Source organism: Chlorocebus sabaeus, chromosome 27, assembly GCF_047675955.1.
Source record: "Chlorocebus sabaeus isolate Y175 chromosome 27, mChlSab1.0.hap1, whole genome shotgun sequence".
Taxonomy (NCBI): Eukaryota; Metazoa; Chordata; class Mammalia; order Primates; family Cercopithecidae; genus Chlorocebus; species Chlorocebus sabaeus.
This window is the reverse complement of record NC_132930.1, coordinates 9,804,130-9,822,628: the sequence shown is the minus strand read 5'-3', so window position 1 is coordinate 9,822,628 and position 18,499 is coordinate 9,804,130. Positions and strand designations below refer to the sequence as shown.

Sequence of the window (18,499 nt, the reverse complement as noted above, 5' to 3'; positions counted from 1 at the left end):
TGTATGCTCCTTTCACACTTAGCATTCAATAAACGTCTCTGACTCAATGAATGAATCAACAATGCAAATCAAACCCAAACTTCCCACACAGATCAGGATTTCTGAAAGAAGAAACCTGTACCACATGAATAAAAATCAATTATAAGAACTACATGCAGCTGTAAAATCCCATATAAATGCTAAGTAATGATAATGAATTTGCTACACAGACCAGAAATAAATCTGAATGAGAAAAGGTACTTCCCTACACTTCCTGCTTATCTATTAGTGCTAGTCAGTAGCTGCTAATATAATTACTTCATGAAAATCTATGCTAATAGGAACCAAGGGAGGGCACAGATAAATAAAGCTCACAGATGAATATTAGAATCTCATGTCCATTCACCATTCAGTTCAGAAAGCTCCATCAAACCTACTACCCAATGGTTTGTTTCGTCTACTTCCTCTTCCTCTCCATCTGAGGCAAGTTAGAAGAGTAAGGAGGCACACGAAGCTTCCACAAAATCCAGTGCCAATAAAAAAAGTTCCTGAGCAGCTGCAAATTGGTTGCAAATGGCCATAACAGAACTAGAAGATACTGCATAGAAAGACTATGTGTACTCCCCTGCAGAAGCTGCACAAAATTGGTCTCTTATTTTTATCAGGTTTCCAACTGTATAGTGTTATTACTCCGTGCTGTTTGTAGACTGGCAGTATCAGTATCACCTGCAAACTTCACAGAAATGCGATTTCGTGTCCCACTCCAGAGCCAATGAATCAGAATTTGCCCACAGGTACAGTAACATGTGAAAAGCACCACAAAAGACTGGACCACAAGTCTGGATGAGGGTGAGAAGGAGTTTGTTGTCAAGCACTGACCTTCCAGTTCCCTCACACATTCCCACCTCCAACAACCCTGCTACTCCAACCCCAAATACCCAGGTTGCCAAAATGTTTTTTTTTTTTTTTTTTTGAGATGGGGTCTTGCTCTGTTGCCCAGGCTGGAGTGCAGTGGCACGATCTAGGTTCACTGCAACCTCTGCCTCCCGGGGTCAAGCAATTCTCCTGCTTCAGCCTCCCGAGCAGCTGGGATTACAGGCATGTGCCACCACATCCAGTTAATTTTCGTATCTTTAGTAGGTACAGAGTTTCGCCATGTTGGCCAGGCTGGTCTTGAACTCCTGACCTCAGGTGATCCACCACGCCTGGCCCCAAAATGATCTTAAAGCTGAGAGAAGCAATAACTGGGAACAGGTGGGCGTGACACTTTCCCGGCCTTTGGAGTCAAATGCGTCTGTGTTTGAGTCCCTGTTCCATCAGTTACTAGATGTGTGATAAATAATTGATGTCTTGTAAGCATCAGTTTCTTATCTACAATATGGAAACATAACTATAATGCCTGTTTTTGCAGGAAAATTGCACGTTAAGTGCCTGGCAGAGGGGAGGGCACCTATGCAGAGTGTGTTCAGGAAAGAAGAGCCAGCCCTGGTTCATGGCACTCTCTCTTTCCTTCCCTAGACTTAAATACAGATAGACTATTTCATCTCCAGATGCCACAGATAAGGGCTACCACAATTCATTTGAAATCTGAAATTTTCTCAGAACCTGAAATGACTTCTAATTTGATGACACATTCATTTGAAAGATGAGGACACTGAAACCCAGAGAATATAATATCTGGGGCAGCACAATCTTCCTTACCCGTTTCCTTAATTATGTGTTTCAAAGAACAAGGTTCTAAAAACAGTACCAAAAACCTCTCCTCACAAATATATTGAAAATGATTTGTTATACACTGAGACAGAGACAGCAGGATGGAGCAGTCAGAGGCTCAGAAGACCCATCTTCAAATGCCATCTTTACCAAGAACTAGTTGTTATCACAAATAACTCTATGACTCATTTTTTTTTCACCTCTAAAATAAAGGCCCATTAGATCGGCTCTAATGGTACTCTTCCAAGCAAAAGAAATTCTAATTCCAGATGAAATGTTGCCCCCTTTTTCTTCGAGACAGGGTCTCACTATGTCACCCAGGCTGAAGTGCAATGGCCGATCATGGCTCACTGTAGCCTCAACCTCTTTGGGCTCAGGTGATCTTCCTACCTCAGCCTCCCGAGTAGCTGGGACTACAGGCGCATGCCACCACGTTAGGCTAATATTTGCATTTTTTTTGTAGAGACAGGGCTTCACCATGTTGCCCAGGCTGGTCTCGAACTCCTGGGCTCAAGAGATCCGCCTGCCTCAGCCTCCCTAGGTGCTGGGATTACTTAAAGCATGAGCCACCCCGCCCAGCCCCTCTTCCTTCAAGATGTAATTTTCAATATTGTCACCAGGTGGCAGAACATCTCCCTTACAGAAGTCTGAGCGGAGTTACACAAAGGACAGAAAAGAACTCTGACGAAACAGCATGTAGTTTTCAAAGCATTAAGTTTTCTACAATTTGATTGTAACTGCTTTTGAATGTTAATGAAGAATTTGGTCAGCCATGTGCCACGGGAAAAGGGCTGAATTCCGAATCTAAGATATTAAACTAGGATGAGCACAGCGGGTGATGGGAATTGGGAAGTGCAAGCTACCTGGCCGCCTAAAACATGCCAAGTTGTTGTCTTCTTAACAAATGCACGTGAGGGGCAATCATCTACAAAAGCCTTGGATATAGAAAGTTTTAAAACATTTTCCATGGAAAAGTGGCATCAAATAGAAAAAGAACTGACTGAAGAAAATGTGTAAGATTACAGAAGCAGATAGTTCTGAAGTTAAAAATGGATAGGGGACCGGGTGCAGTGGCTCATGCCTGTAATCCCAGCACTTTGGGAGGCCGAGGCAGGGGGATCAACTGAGGTCAGGAGTTCAAGACCAGCATGACCAACATGATGAAATCCTGTCTCTACTAAAGAGAAACAAGACAAAACAAAAAAAAACATCAGCCGGGTGTGGTGGTGCATGCCTGTAATCCCAGCTATTTGGGAGGCTGAGGCAGGAGAATCGCTTGAACTAGGAGGCGGAGGTTGCAGTGAGCTGAGATTGCACCACTGCACTCCAGCCTGGGCAAGAAGAGCAAGAGTCCGTCTCAAAAATAAATAATTTTTAAAAATGTGGCCGGGTGTGGTGGCTTACGTCTGTAATCCCAGCACTTTGACAGGCCCAGGCAGGTGGATCACTTGAGATCAGAAATTCGAGGTCAGCCTGGCCAACATGGTGAAATCCTGTCTCTACTAAAAATAATTAGCTGGGTGTGGTGGTGCACACCTGTAATCCCAGCTACTCGGGAGGCAGGGGCAGGAGAGCTGCTTGAACCCAGAAGGTGGACGTTGCAGCGAGCCGAGATCGCACCACTGCACTCCAGCCTGGACGACGGAGTGAGTTTCCATCTCAAAATAAATAAATGAACAAATGAATGAATGACTATATGGATAGAGACTAAAATGGAATATGGCATCCTAGATTAGATCCTGGAACAGAAAAGGGCATTAGAAGAAAAACTGGTAAAATCAGAACACAGTGTTTATTAATACTTTTGAATCAATGTTAATTTCTTTGTTTTGACAAATGTACTACGATTCTATAGGGATACAACATGATGGCGATCTGGAGAAGGGGCCATGAGAACTCTGTACTGTCTTTGCAACTTTGCTATAAATCTAAAATTATTTCTGAATAAAAATTTTACTTTTTTTTTTTTTTTTTTTTTTTTTTTTGAGACGGAGTCTCGCTCTGCCGCCCAGGCTGGAGTGCAGTGGCCGGATCTCATCTCACTGCAAGCTCCACCTCCCGGGTTTACGCCATTCTCCTGCCTCAGCCTCCTGAGTAGCTGGGACTACAGGCACCCGCCACCTCGCCCGGCTAATTTTTTGTATTTTTTAGTAGAGACGGGGTTTCACTGTGTCAGCCAGAATGGTCTCGATCTCCTGACCTCGTGATCCGCCCGTCTCGGCCTCCCAAAGTGCTGGGATTACAGGCTTGAGCCACCGCGCCCGGCCTAAAAATCTTACTTTTAAAATGCATAGAAAAATAAGAGAAAAAAATAGCCAGGAATGGACAGAAACAGTTTCATAGGAAATGTCCTGTGTCTATGATGATTTAATAAGGGGAAATTTTTTCTTTTTTTTGAGACGGAGTCTCGCTCTGTTGCCCAGGCTCTTGGAGTGTAGTGGCGCGATCTCAGCTTACTGCAAGCTCCGCTTCCCGGGTTTACGCCATTCTCCTGCCTCAGCCTTCCTCGTGGCTGGGACTACAGGCGCCCGCCACCATGCCCAGCTAATTTTTTGTATTTTTAGTAGAGACAGGGTTTCACTGTGTTAGCCAGGATGGTCTCGATCTCCTGACCTTGTGATCTGCCCACCTCAGCCTCCCAAAGTGCCGGGATTACAGGCGTGAGCCACCACACCCGGCCAATAAGGGGAAATTTTAAAATTAAGGGTTAGTAGCTCACACGTAATAAACTAAGACGAATAAATACAAATGACAAAGCCTAAAGTGAACTGGGATGTGGACAAAGAGGAGTACTCTAGGGATATTACTGATGGGATTATACGCTGCTACAGGCTTTCTGGAAAGTAATTTTGCAATAAGTGACAGAAGCAATAAAACTGATAGCCTTTGCCCCAGTAATACCAGTTTTAGCAACCTACACCAAAACAATAATTTAAATGAAAAAACAGTCATCTATTTTTATGAAGTTGTTGCTCTGCTCTGTAGTGGGGAAAAACTGCTCCTATGGATGCAGGTGCCTAGACACATTACGGTGCTATTAATTAAATGAAATATTATAATGGAATCAAGAGTGACCAAGCCAAGGGCTACAGGGAGGAGCATGTGAAATAATTTTTCAAGAGCTCACTACATGCAACATAGTACCCTAGGCTGGGTCCTGGAACAGATAAAGGCTATTAGTGGAAAAAATGAGAAAATGTGAATAAAGTTTATAGCAAATGATATCAATATTAATGTCTTAGTTTTGACCGATGTACCATGATTATGAAGAAGTTAATACTAGGGAAAGCTAGGTGAGAGGGTCTATGAGAACTCAATATTTCCAACTTTTCTACAAATCTCTAATTATTTCAAAATAAAAAGTTAAACAGGAAACTCAGAATTATATACAAACACACATACATGGGTTATCAAGTACAAAAACTTTACTGTATAAAAATTTTGGTAGGTTCAAAAAACATTTTCAGAGTTAGAAAAAGACTGTTTCTTTGGGGAAGTGTGTGTGTGTGCACGCGTGTGTGCGTATGCATGTGTGTGTGCGCGTGCGTACGCGTGTGTGTGCGCATGCGTGTGTGTGCGTATGCGTGTGTGTGTGGTGATTTTGTGTTGCCATTGCTATTTAGAGGTTTCACTGAACAACTGATTAAGACGCCCAGATTCAGAGTAGTAGCTGAAGAGGATTTGGAAGTGTCCCCATCCTGACAGTCTAAAAATAATTTTTATTTTTTTCAGCATGTAAGTTTTAAGTAGGGAGTAAGGAAGATATTTTCTATAAAAACTTTTTGAGTAATCATTCCTCACAAACTACATTTAGAATTCCATAGTATATCAAATATTATTGTTAAAGTCAGGATCTTTGGTGGGGAGGAGGCCACTTGGTTCCCTGGTTCTTGGTGGACTGAAAGAATGTAAAGAGTCATCTAAAGTGAATAACTTACTCTACAAAGGTGCTGGAACATCCAGAAAGCCTAGGTCTTGCCACTTCTCCCTCTGAGGTGCTGGCTCTGGCCCCCAGGCAACACAAAACAGGCAGGAATGACTCCCATGGGGGATGGAAGCTCCTCCAACGTGTCTTCATTAAAGTCAGCTCTGAACTCATGGACTTGTCATGGATGGCGGTGCCACAATTATGGCTCACTGCAGCCTTTACCTCCCAGGCTCAAGCGATCCTCCCACTTCAGCCTCCCAGGTAGCTGGGACCACAGGCACAGGCCACACACCCAGCTAATTTTCTTTTTCTTTTTGGTAGCAACAAGGTCTCGCTATATTGCCCAGCTGGTCTCAAACTCCTGGGCTCTTAGTGCTGAGCTTAGAGGCGTAAGCCACTGTACCAGCTTGCAAAAGTCCTTTTAAGATTCTGATGAGCCCTTCTAGGCATTCATTCCACTCATGCTAGGAATCCTCAAGTTAAATAATCACCAAGAGGCACACACAGAAAACCCCACCTGCAAATTCATGTTAGTAGCTGTGCAAATCCTGTGATCTGAAAAGCTGTGGGTTTTTCGTTCTCCCCAGGCTGATCTTTCCTTACTCTCTATATTGTTCCAGCCCAGACTGATACACTGATTATTCTCTGACATTTTCTGTGCCTTTTTTTTTTTTTTTTTAAACTGTTTGTTCTTAAAGGTTTCCTCACATCTTTTATGGAACAAAGTAAGACACAGATAAACAATACAATGTATATATTTTTTGTTGTTGTTTAGAACTAAGCACAGCTTTAGGAACTTATGACAAAGCTGAGCTTCCTTATTAACATGAACAGACTCATAACAAGCATTGAAATAGACATGCTGGCAATAAAAAGGTAGCAGATAAAGAATCCAGTAAGCAATACAGCCGTAAGGAGAAAAGAGAGAAAGCCCAACCCACTGACTTGGGTTTAATTGAACCAGTCCTCCTATTCCTATTACCAATTCCATCTCCATTCCATGCTTTCTCCCTTGTCAATTTCACACCCTGGCTCCACATATCTCACTGCCCCAGCCCTTGGTGGTGGACAGAGATACTCACTGCTCCTCTTCCAGCTTTTGCTGATACAACTTGTAAAATACCAAGTAGCAAAGCAAGTTGTTCACAACCCGCATTCCTTTATAAAATTTATCTTTAGAGACCAGCATGTTAGGAGCAGCCCAAGGACTTGCTCAGAAAGCAATTGGCTCTAGAGTGACCATCATCCTACTGGCTATGCTTAGAACAAAGCTGACTTGACTAGAAGCAGCAGAGATTTTACTGGGAGCCCTAAGATACTTACAGAACCAACTGGCAATATGGCAGTTTCTGGCAAAGGAGTCAAGGTTTTGAACCTGTATGGTGTTCCCCTCTTAACTGCTAAGAAAACCTATTTGCAATGTTATTTGTAGACACAGATCTGCTTTGGGATTCAGAACAAATAAAAAAGAATCTGGGAAGATTCCTTCTCCTTCCATGGCACAGGAGGGTGAAGGGGACGGGAGGGGAAGGTGCTGAAGTAGACAAGGTGGAATTCCATGGTTGTTAGCACCAGAAGTTCAGGTGCATAACTTGTAAATGAAAATGAAATATGCGAAATGAAAACGCAAGTCCCAGCCCCTCTTCAAAAAGCAGGGGGAAGATGCTATAAAAACTATTAAAACAAAGGTTTTTCCTTTCTTCCGTATACTTTCTCTTGGCTTGTTAAGATGTTTTGTTTTGTTTTGTTTTGTTTTGAGATAGAGACTCGCTCTGTCACCCAGGCTGGAGTGCAGTGGCGTGATCTCGGCTCACTGCAACCTCTGCCTCCTGGGTTCAAGCGATTCTCCTGCCTCAGCCTCCTGAGTAGCTGGGACTACAGGCACATGCCAACATGCCCGGCTAATTTTTATATTTTTAGTAGAGATGGGGTTTCACCATGTTGGCCAGACTGGGCTTGAACTCCTGACCTCAGTTGATCCGCCTGCCTCAGCCTCCCAAAGTGCTGGGATTACAGGCGTGAGGCACTGCATCTGGCCGTTAGTGTGTTTTTTAATTGCTATTTAATGTCACAATCCCTCAGGCATGGGGATACGTGTAGAGTAAGTGCAAACCCTTACAAACACTCAGGGCCCTGTCCATATCTTGGTACACGCACACAGACCATCAGCTTCTGGGTCCCTGCTCCCATCAGCTGCTGGGCAGATGCACCATGCACTGACTAGGGCCAGGGAAATCAAGCCAGGAATCCCTTCTTCCTATGGGCCCACAATCTCAACCCACAACAGATGGGTGGCCCATAAATGTATGGCAACATCAGTGCTGGAACATGCTAAGTGCCTGGACTGTGGGTAGGCAAAAGGCTCACCCCCACTGAGTTGCCTGCGGAACACACAGCAGTGTTGCCAGCCCAGACTGGGTTGGTCACCACCATGCTCCATCCCAAGATACCCAGGGAGTGTGCACTTGACCCCAACCCTTCCATGCTCACACCCACGTCTCTTTCGTGGTAGAGGGCAGCAGGAATCTCTACTTGGGGAGCGAGATAGGGAGGTCTGGCAGGGCCTGGGATGCCAGGGGGCCAGAAGCTGAGAATTGCCCATGGACACTGGGAGGTTGCAGGACTGTGTGTAATCCAAAGCCCAGTCCTCTCATGGATGTTCCGTTGGACTTGACTTATAAGATACAAATTCAAAGATTAAGAATTTCTTGACAGCAACCTTGAAGCATTCATCCCCACGCACAGGGGCCTTCTCATTGTGGGGCCTGTGCACCTGCACTGGCCACATGCCCGGAAAGCTGGCTCTGTTAGCACCCTACCAGAAGTCCAGAAACAAAATGGACACAAGTTTGCCCCCACTGTCCCCAGTTTTCCATCATAAAACCTAATTCTCCAATCTGTGTTCATGACAGGAATGGCAACGATATGAGGCTGCTCTGGTGGAGGGAGGTGGGAGGGGTCTCATACCCTACCTGTTTAGCCTCCTCTCCCATTGCTCTGCAAGACAGAGCCTGGTGTATCTTTAAAGACTTCTGAAGCCCACCCATTTGAACAATAATTGTAACTTATTACATTGTGTAAAGAGCTGATGTAGTGAGATATAGGCAGAGTCTTGATGGTTCTGGAAACGCCCCCAAACCTAACTTACCCTAGGGATTTTCTTCAAGTGTCAGGGAGATTAGGAAAGAAAGGAATTGAGGGATAATTACTTATTAAATGGCTGTGGGTTGATGGTTTGTAAAAACTGGGCCATTATTTAAAGTCATTATTTGGATCTAAGAATATAACCTGGTGGCTGAAAGCAAGTCTCTTACAAACCTTGGCTTCTGGGTCACTGTTGATACTACAAGAATCATCATCGTCAGGGTGTGGGGCATTTCTAGACAGAAAAACAGAAAAGTGGACTCAGAATTCTGTTGCAAACTGTCTGCACAAAGCTATACACTGACAGCAGGTCAGTCCTTCTAATGTCCTACCTGAGTTTCAAAGATGCATAGCGTAGGGTTGCTCCTTCAAACTCTTTTAAACTGGGGTCCGGGTTAACAGTGGCTGCATGCAAATCCTAGAGGAAAACAGAACCTTGTTAATGTACAATGGGGGAGGAGTCCATTCATTGCCTCAAATATCAAACGGGAGAGAAGTCTTCCCAGCAAGAGGCAGAGAGTGTATGTGAGCTTAGGCAGAGAAAGGCATGCAAGGACTGTTGAATGCTGACTGGTGCAAACGCCTGTTCTTATAAAACAACGGGGAACCTGGGGCATTCACAATGGGAGACACCAAAAAAAGGCAACAGGAGTGTGAGCTGAATGCCCCTAGCAAGAAGCCCGATCACTGTGTCCCTGCAGAATGCACGATATTCACGAAGAAGAAAAATATACAGCCACAGCCATGCAGAAAGGATAAAATATTAAATGATCTAAGATCTGACAATATACTTGCCTTCCAAATGTCACTATTAATCTTTCCCCCATTCAGAACAGCAAAATCACTCCATGGCTGTTTCTAGACATATAATTATTCACATAGGAAAAAAGCACATTGATTTAAATAAAAAGAAAAGAAAAGAAAAAAAAAAAAACACAAGACACCGTTGTTAGCATTGATATTCACAAGATGGGTTAGGGAACAAGTTAACTTAACAGCAACTTGTTGGCTCACACCCTCTATGTCTAGATTATCACCTGAAGGCTAGGGTGGGAGAGTGATAGTGCTTTACTTACCAAATAAACGACTAAACATTATTAGAAGCAGACAGTGAAGTTATTTCCTTAAGGTAATTTTAAAAGCAAACAATATAATTCCAAGTATTCAATAACTAGCATACCTAATTCCGTAATAACCATTTCCTCCCTATAAACCAAACAGAACTGTTTTCTGGAGGTGGGGGTGGAATGAGGGATGGGTACTGTGTTTGTTTGGAAACTAGGGAATGCCCATGGCTGAGGGCCCCAAAGTTGGGAGTCAAGATATTTTCACTTAAAGAAAAAAAGGAGAATGATGGGGAGAGAGGGTTAGTGAAGAACACAGACTGACATCAACATTTGGTGGAAATTTAACCTAACAAAAAACAGCTCTAAACAATCTAACATAAATTCCTCTAATTCATAAAAGCTCTACTTATTTTTTATTTATTTATTTTTTGCTACAAAAGCCTCTTCACGAATTAATCCTTGATCATGAAATGATTTTCTAAACATAATTATAGTGCAAGGCATGAAGCCTGGCCTTGTTGGGAGAGCCCTTGCAATAACTGATTTTAAATCTAAACAACTCCTCCATCCACCTCAGACAATGAGAAAATGTCTTTTCTTTCTACTAGGCCTAGTGAATAATCAAATATTTTTAATCTAAGATTTGGGGAAATAAGCAAGCAAGGCTAATAAAACTCAGGGACAGTCTTGTGAATTTGCTTTACCGACTAGTTAGGCAAATCTGTTTGTATAAGAAATTAACCATCAGCCGGGTGCGGTGGCTCACGCCTGTAATCCCAGCACTTTGGGAGGCTGAGGTGGGCGGATCGCGAGGTCAGGAGATGGAGATCATCCTGGCTAACACAGTGAAACTCTGTCCCTACTAAAAATACAAAAAATTAGCTGGGCGTGGTGGTGGGTGGCTATAGTCCCAGCTACTCGGGAGGCTGAGGCAGGAGAATGGCGTGAACCCAGGAGGCGGAGCTTGCAGTAAGCTGAGATCCCACCACTGCACTCCAGCCTGGGCGACAGAGCGAGACTCCGTCTCAGACGAAAAAAAAAAGAAAAAGAAATCAATCATCAAAACTTTTCAGCTCAATCACTTTTCAACTGAAGTTATTTGAAAATGAGAAGTGAATACTGACCCATAACTTCTACTCCCAACATTGACAGTTTTAAAAAACCACTAAAAGCAGATAAAAACTAAGTTTAAATGTCTTGTGTGTCGAAAGATGCATTTATTTTATTTAAAAATTTTTTTGAGACAGGTCTCACTCTGTCACCCAGGCTGGAGTGCAGTGGCCCAAACATGGCTCACTGTAGCCTTGACCTCCTGGCTCAAGCAATCCTCCCGCCTGGGCCTCCTGAGTAGCTGGGACTATTCAGGTGCATGCTACTACACCTGGCTAATTTTTAAAAACTTTTTTGTTGAGATGGGAGTTCCATTATGCTACCCAAGCTGGTCTTGAACTCCTGAGCTCAACTGATCCTCCCACTGAGGCCTTCTAAACTGCTGGGATTATAGGTGTGAGCCATGGCGCCTGGTGCAACACGCACTTACCAAACTCTGCAAGCCTCTCTGAGAGCAACGACATTGCAAATTTAGACCCATTATTACTACTGCACATGTGGTGTCGTTTTCATTTTTGGTCTAGGCTTAAACTACAGCTTTTGAAAATAAAATTGGAACTTAGACCACCGTATTTATTTTTAAAAAAATTTCTCTTAATGAATAAAGGGCAGGAATGTTGCCCAGTCCCTTACCTTTCCCCTCACTCCACCCCCAGAAGCAGTGTTCAGTCTTTATGAAGAGAAAATTAATAACCTAGGGCAATCTTAACCTGTTAGCTCAGAGGAGCTGTGAACCCCTGAAACGGGTGCGGGGTTTTGTACATGTACGTTTTCCTGAGAGAAAGATGGCCAATTTTTCTCATATTTCCAGATGGGCCAGTGACCAATTTTGGTTTGGACCACTGTAGGGCTACTAATAAGGACATGAGATAAGGACCTGAAATATCAAGTACAAAATAAAATTTTAAGCTAGAATTTCTTTTTCAAAAAGAAAACAAGCTTATATGGCCTCAAATTGTCATCACTGTTCACATGTGAGCAATATTTCATGTTAAGTTGAACTTTAAAAAAGGATACTCAGATGATGAATTAGGAAGACTCAAGATAATTGTGTCTTTGTGGAGAAATTTATAAAGAAATAGGAAAAAAAAAGTTACCTCACAAAAAGAATTTCAGAAATTATCCCCAAGAGACCCTGTATGTTGAGACTAGAGAGTAAAAGAAGAGTATTTTCTACAACAAGTATTCAGAAAAGTCTTCAGTACTTAATTAAAACAATTCTCTGCATGTGTGTGGTTTTTAAAATTTTTAATGTATTTACTCTTTGGACATAAGGGTATCTGTAAAGTAAAAGCTAACAACAGTACTAAGACTGTCAGAATCCAGCTCTCATGTTATGGAAACATGAGTTAGATGGCAAACGTCCAACAATCACCTTTTATAGATTTAAATAAACAAAGGCTCCATATAGTGATTTTACAAAAACTTAACATGGGCACTCCTAAAGAAATCCTTTAGCACAAAACTCAGTAAGGAAAATGGAAACTAGCATTATATGTGTTATGACTGGGCCAAAGATCTTTTCTCTCCTCCTATATTTAAAACCATTCATTTACATCAAAGATGACAAACTTTCTCCAATGTATAAGTGACCATAATTTTCCTTTTTCAAAAAATTAAAGTCAATGAAAGACAAAGTCATTTTGTCTTAAATTTTAAGAATTACATGGCCTATTCATCTAATTTTTTTAATTAAGAAGAGAGAATATTTTCTATATTTGGCTAATAAGCTTTGCTAATAATTTTTAGTTAATAAATTTTTTAAAAAGCACAACCCAACAAAGATTCTTTGGTTCTACAGAAAGTCTGTATCCACCCCAGTCTGCAGTCTGTGGGGTGGGGGTGGGAGAGACAAAGGAAGAAGAGAGACAAAGAGAAAAACAATAAAAGAGGAAAAGGCAAGTTGGACAATATGCCTCAGGTAAGACAAACACATAAAGATGGGGAAAGAGGTGGTAACGGACCAACAGGGACCATCTTCTACGAGCAACAAGCTTCCATGAGCCTGGTAACCTTCCAGGCAATGCAGCTAAAGCCTTGCACAGCCGAGGGTCATCTGGTATACCACAGTCATAGCTGGCACACCCTCCTGGTGCTTGTCCTGACCTTGCCCAGGCTGCAACACCCCTTTCTCTGATTACTTGATCCTGCTCAGTTCTGGGAGAGCTCTGGAGCCTTAGCTCCTCAGAGATAGTGTGTCTAGGGGGACTGACCCAATGCCTGGGGTATGGCACTCCTCAAAACCCTCGAGCACCACACAGAAGCTGTGTGAGGCTGGACCCAGTAAGGAGGGAATCCAATCATATAACCTTGACTACTGAGAGTTTTCTTCTTTCATGTTTCTTTTCTGAGGTCTTGGAAAGCAATTCTGCATAGCAAATAAAAATGATGCATTATCAGGTGGAAAAAGGCCAACAATAGAGTTGATTCTTTGACAATGTTAACAGAGTGCTCTTAAAGATGTAGTCTCAAGGGCTGGGTATGTCCCTACCAGTAGGCTTTCTCTAGGGTGCCAAGAAAATCTCCATGAAGTGGTATCAAAATGCAAACCAGGGGGCAAGAGTAGAGGGTTGAACCTGCTGAGAACTGGGTAGAGAGGAAAAGCACTAAAACATTCCACAGTGGCAGTGACAGAAGCTATAATCATATCATCTCTGTATGCACTTGAGAAGTTCTGAAGTTAACACAATGCAATGGTTTGAATGCCTGTCCATTCCAAAACTCGCATGGAAATTTAATCACCAATGTTGCAGTATTGAGAGGTGGGGCCTTTAAGAGCCTCTGCCCTCATGAGTGGATTAATTCATCCATGGATTCATGGGTTATCACGAGAGTGGGACTGGTGGCTTTATCAGAAGAGGAAGAGAGACCTGAGCTGGCATACTCAGCTCCCTCACCATGTCATGCCCTGCACCCACTCAGGGCTCTGCAGAGTCCCCACCAGCAAGAAGGCCCTCACCAGATGCAGTCTCTTGGCCTTAGACTTTTCAGCCTCTATAACCATAAAAAATATATTCATTATCTTTATAAATTACCCAGTTTCAGGTATTCTGTTATAAGCATCAGAAAATGAATAAAGACACATTGCCTACTGGAATGCTGGGGTTCAAATTCGGCCTCTGTTCTCACTTGCTCTTTGACCTCAACTCCCTCCCACATCAAACAGGACTAAGAAGGCCTCCCATCAATGTGCAGACAGAGTGAGATCTAGAATGTTAGCTCTTAGCACAGGGACTGGCTGCCTGAGGGTGCCCTGCAAATGAGAGTTTCCTTATGATCTACTCTTTCCACGAAGGAAAAAGCAGTTTGGGGAATACAAACAGTTACGAATCATGCCTCTCAATGCCATTTTGTCAAGGCTTGACGCTTCATTAAGTGTGGCCTTGATAGTAAATGGCAGAAAACCTGGAATGCCAAGGAGTATGGCAGGCAATGTCAGTGAGTGTTTTATCAATTTATATGTGTACAGTTTTTCTCTCTTTTTAAGACAGGGTCTTGCTCTGTCACCAAGGCTGGAGTGCAGTGGCATGATCTCAGCTCACTGTAACCTCCACCTCCTGGGCTCAAGTGATCCTCTCACCTCAGCCTCTCGAGTTGCTGGGACTACAGGGCATGCATCACCATGCCAGCTAATTTTTTGTATTTTTAGTAGAGAAACTCCTGGGCTCAAGCCATCTGCCCACCCTATCAGAAGATTATAGCATCATGGTTTAATCACACAAACATAATTCAGAGAAGTTAAAAAATCAAACTAGTAAACTAGACTACCATAAGCTTGTGCAATTAAATCAGTCTCTGTGAGCAGCAGTGCAATGCAGAAACCACAATGCAGAGGGGGCCAGGAGACTGAGGACTCTAGAGCCGGCTTTGTCATTGCAACAGAGCAACTAACAGCTTCCTTGGCTGTGCGGCTGATTTATTTTTTCATTCAGCAAATAGTTAATGAATGTCGTCATGTACTGGGCTCTGTGCACACGATGATGAGAACAGGTCCCGACCACCAAGGAGCTTCCTAGGAGCTTCCTACTGGGAAAGTGACACACCACTGGTTAACAATGGGACATGACAGAATAGAGGGCTTTCAAAGCAATGTGGTAAGAGCAGTAGCTCTGGGGAGACAATGAGGTGAATCCAAATAATTTTTGAGGAAGTGACATGCAAATAAAAATAGGGGAGCTATAGTCACTAGAGGACCTGCTGTCCTACTTACTCAGCGTAAAATCACTTGGAGAGCTTACGCAAAGGTTCCCAGGCCCCACCCCATTCTGTGATCCCCAGAGGTTCTCCTGGCACCATTCCTCAGCTCACTGGCTGAGAAATACCGCCTGCACGTTCAACAGGCCCTGCTCCAAGATTCCTTCCAGCACTCAATGCCATGATTACTTGACTGAGTGAAAAAGTTCAGAAAAATAATAGCAGAACGACCCTTTTATGCTGTCATCTTATTTCTACATGTATATGAGAATACACAGGCTTAAGGTATTCCACTTGTCACCCTCCCGGGGGGTTAGGCTCTCACGCTGCCCCTGAGGCCATGAGCACTTCATAAGAACAGGTTGATTTAGGACCAAGAGGAAACCATAGTTTGAGCAACAATTCATTTTCTCGAGCCTCAGACTCGCCTTCTCCATACTTTCCTCTTTAGGAGGACCAAAACACCTTCGCTTGAAAAGACGGGAAGACTTGGCCACAGGCCAATGGATATTCATAAAAATATTCTGTGTGGCTCTCCATTCTCTCTAAAATTCAACATTCAAGCAGTTTGCAAGGTAATTTGGAACAAATAAATGGTTTGGGTGGGGAGGAGCACCATGTGCCAAATTTCAGCAGCAAATGCTTCCTGGCCAGTTTATAAACTTTCAAAAATACTGCTGGCATATGCAGCGGAAACATTATCCACTGCGCTTAACACTTCCCGAGTGAACTTTGGAATGTGAAATGTAAAATTTTCAAACTGTAAGGAAGCCTTCAGTTCTAAACTTTTGTGAAGCCTAGTCAACAGATTTAGCACTTAGTTATTTGATTCTCTTTTTTTTTTGAAGCCAGCTCAGAAAAAAGCTGAATAAAATATGCATTTCTAACACAACATATTACAAGCTTCTTCTGTCCCTTAAGATTTTGCTCTCCTCTCATGCTTTGAAACTGTTTGAAATAGATTCTATTTAGGAATCAAAGAAATGGTGTTAGAAAAATAATCATTTCTCTTCAACTGTCATCAGCACCTGAGACAATGATATTAAGAGAGGTCATTTTCTAGAAGGCTCCACATGTGACACAGCTTCCCTTAGGGTGAGTTAAAGGGATGCAAGAGTCTCCAAGCCTCCCAGACATACGATATTGTGAAGTTTGGGGTGGAAATAGGGGTCAGGAGACCTGAACTCAAGCTTGACTCTACCATGTATTAGCTATGTGTACTGCCCAAACTCCTCAACTTCTCTGTGTCTCAATGTCAAATGCAAAATAAGACAGACAACTATAATACCAGATAAATAAGGATTCTGGTGTGTTTTTTTGTTTGTTTGTGTGTTTTAAGAGACAAGGTTTTACTCTGTTGTCCAGGCTGAATTGCTATGGTGTGATCATAGCTCACCTGCCGCCTCAAATTTCTGGGTTCAAGTGATCCTCCTGCCTCAGCCTCCTAAGTAGCTTGGGCTACAGGCACACACCACCACACCTGGCTAATTTAAAATCTTTTTTTTTTTTTGGTAGAGATGGGGTCTTGCTATGTTGTCCAGGCTGCTCCTAAACTCCTGGTCTCAAGTGATTCTCCTGCCTTGGCCTCCCAAAGCACTGGGATTACAGGCATGAGCCACAGCACCTGACCACATAAGGGTTTTACGGGGAGTGAAGAGTTAAGGCGTTAGCCTGGACTGTAAATACTTGATTTCTCTTAATGCCCCTGGTTTAATATTGGTGTCAGCGTGTGTACATCAGCGTATGTGGCAGGCTGAGTCTTTTCCCCAATTCTCCTATTCCTCTTCTATCTGCTCATCTCTTTGCCTCTATGACTTATTTATTTCCTTTTGAATCTGCTTGGTTCTTTGACTTAATGGAGGACCTTATGTAGGGGGAGAAACATGTATGATGTGAACAAGTGAAAGGTCAGCCTGAAGACGTTTGCCCCGTTGCTTTCTGAGAGTGCTGGATATGAGTTCCTGTCTCTGAAACTCCTAAAAATATGCTCCTTTAACCAGCTTCTGTGGAGGGATAAGCCTTTGTCAATACAAATGGCACAGTGAGCGGCAGAAGAGAGGAATGGAACTGATAGAAGGTGGAGATGCTCAGAGTCCTGGGGCTCTACAGTCCTGGGGTCTGGAGTCAGGGAACTGGATGCATCCCACCCTAACCCCAGCTGAGGGCTACTTCACTCACTGAGTCTCAGTTACCTCTTTCCTTAATTGGAGAACATACCAGCTGACTTCTCTGCCCCAGGAGACTCCTGAGAAGATCAGATGAAATGATGTCTAGGAAAGTACCCTGAAAACCACAACAGATCTTTAAGAGCAGTGAGAAGGCTGAGCTGCAGGGCTGTGTGGGGGGAACATTGAACTCCAGGGCAGGAGGTGCCAAGGGTATGTCCTTCTGAGCCTGAGAGGGGCCCTGGGCATTAGTTAGCACAGGGGTACAATGCAGGCACAGAGAGGGGAAAGAGTAGGCAAAAATGGGCCCCAGGTAGGGTAGAGATGAACTCCGCTACCTGGCAGTTTTCCCCAGAGCCAGCGCCCACCTGTGCTGTGTTCTTCCCAAGACCTCTGCCCAAATCATGGAAACAAAAGGCTAACGTATTAATCAAAGAAATACAACTCTGAGCTCCGTAAGCCTCAGGATGCCCTCCTTGGAGTCCACACACCCGCGCCTGGGCCTCTGCAGGCGGCCTTTACAAAGGGCTTCGCCACTGCCAGATGCAGAGGACTGGAGATTCATGGCACAAAAACTGTCTCTCAAAGTTAGTGTGATCTCCCCTCTCTGGGACAGTGAGGAAGCAGAGCAGGTTGAAATCCCAAAGCCAGGGAAGCTGAGTGAGAAGACCTCTGGCCTAGGATCTGGGAGGATTCAGTAACTCTGAGCTCTAGGCCCAGAGCTGCCGCCAGTCACTGGCCTCTCTGTACCTCAGTGTCCCTGTCTGTAATATACAAATGCTGGCACCAGATGGTGCCTTCTCACCCTGGTGTTCTCTGTATATAGGACACTCTCTGCCTGGGAAGATGGTTAAAGGTTTGGAATGGGGAATGAAGACGGTTATAGGCTTGGAATAGGGGAATGGAGAAACAGATTCTTGCCAACTGAGATGTCAAGAGAAAAGGTCTACAAGTAAGAAAGGAAGAGCACATCTGTGCCTTGTGAGAACAGAGACTGATCCTGGCCGGCTCAGCTTCTAGAGGCCCCCACTGTGGTACGGGGGAATCCCAGGATCCAACTGGGTGGGGACAGGAAGAGGACTCCTCTCCACGCCAAACTCCTTGAGGGCTCAAATGGTGTTGGTTCTTTATCCCCCAGCACACCTAATGCAAGATGAACAAAAGGCTGAATAAAAATTGCCCAGGGAGTAGGAATTACT

At 43.6% G+C, this 18,499-nt stretch overlaps 1 protein-coding gene across 13 annotated transcripts in view; it reads right to left on the bottom strand.

Annotated features, from left to right (window-relative positions):
• The window catches only part of APBB2 (amyloid beta precursor protein binding family B member 2), a 411,855-nt gene that overhangs the window by 122,840 nt on the left and 270,516 nt on the right, over positions 1–18,499 (bottom strand). For 10 of the 13 annotated variants that reach the window (XM_038008602.2, XM_008017561.3, XM_008017562.3 and 7 more), the window contains 3 exons: positions 9,560–9,622; positions 9,097–9,182; positions 8,939–8,999 (listed from right to left, as the gene is read on the bottom strand). In XM_038008602.2, the coding sequence (XP_037864530.1) occupies positions 8,939–8,999; positions 9,097–9,182; positions 9,560–9,622 (210 nt within the window). The remainder of the gene's footprint in view (positions 1–8,938; positions 9,000–9,096; positions 9,183–9,559; positions 9,623–18,499) is intronic. The other 3 variants (XM_008017573.3, XM_008017571.3, XM_008017572.3) reach the window with 1 other exon arrangement.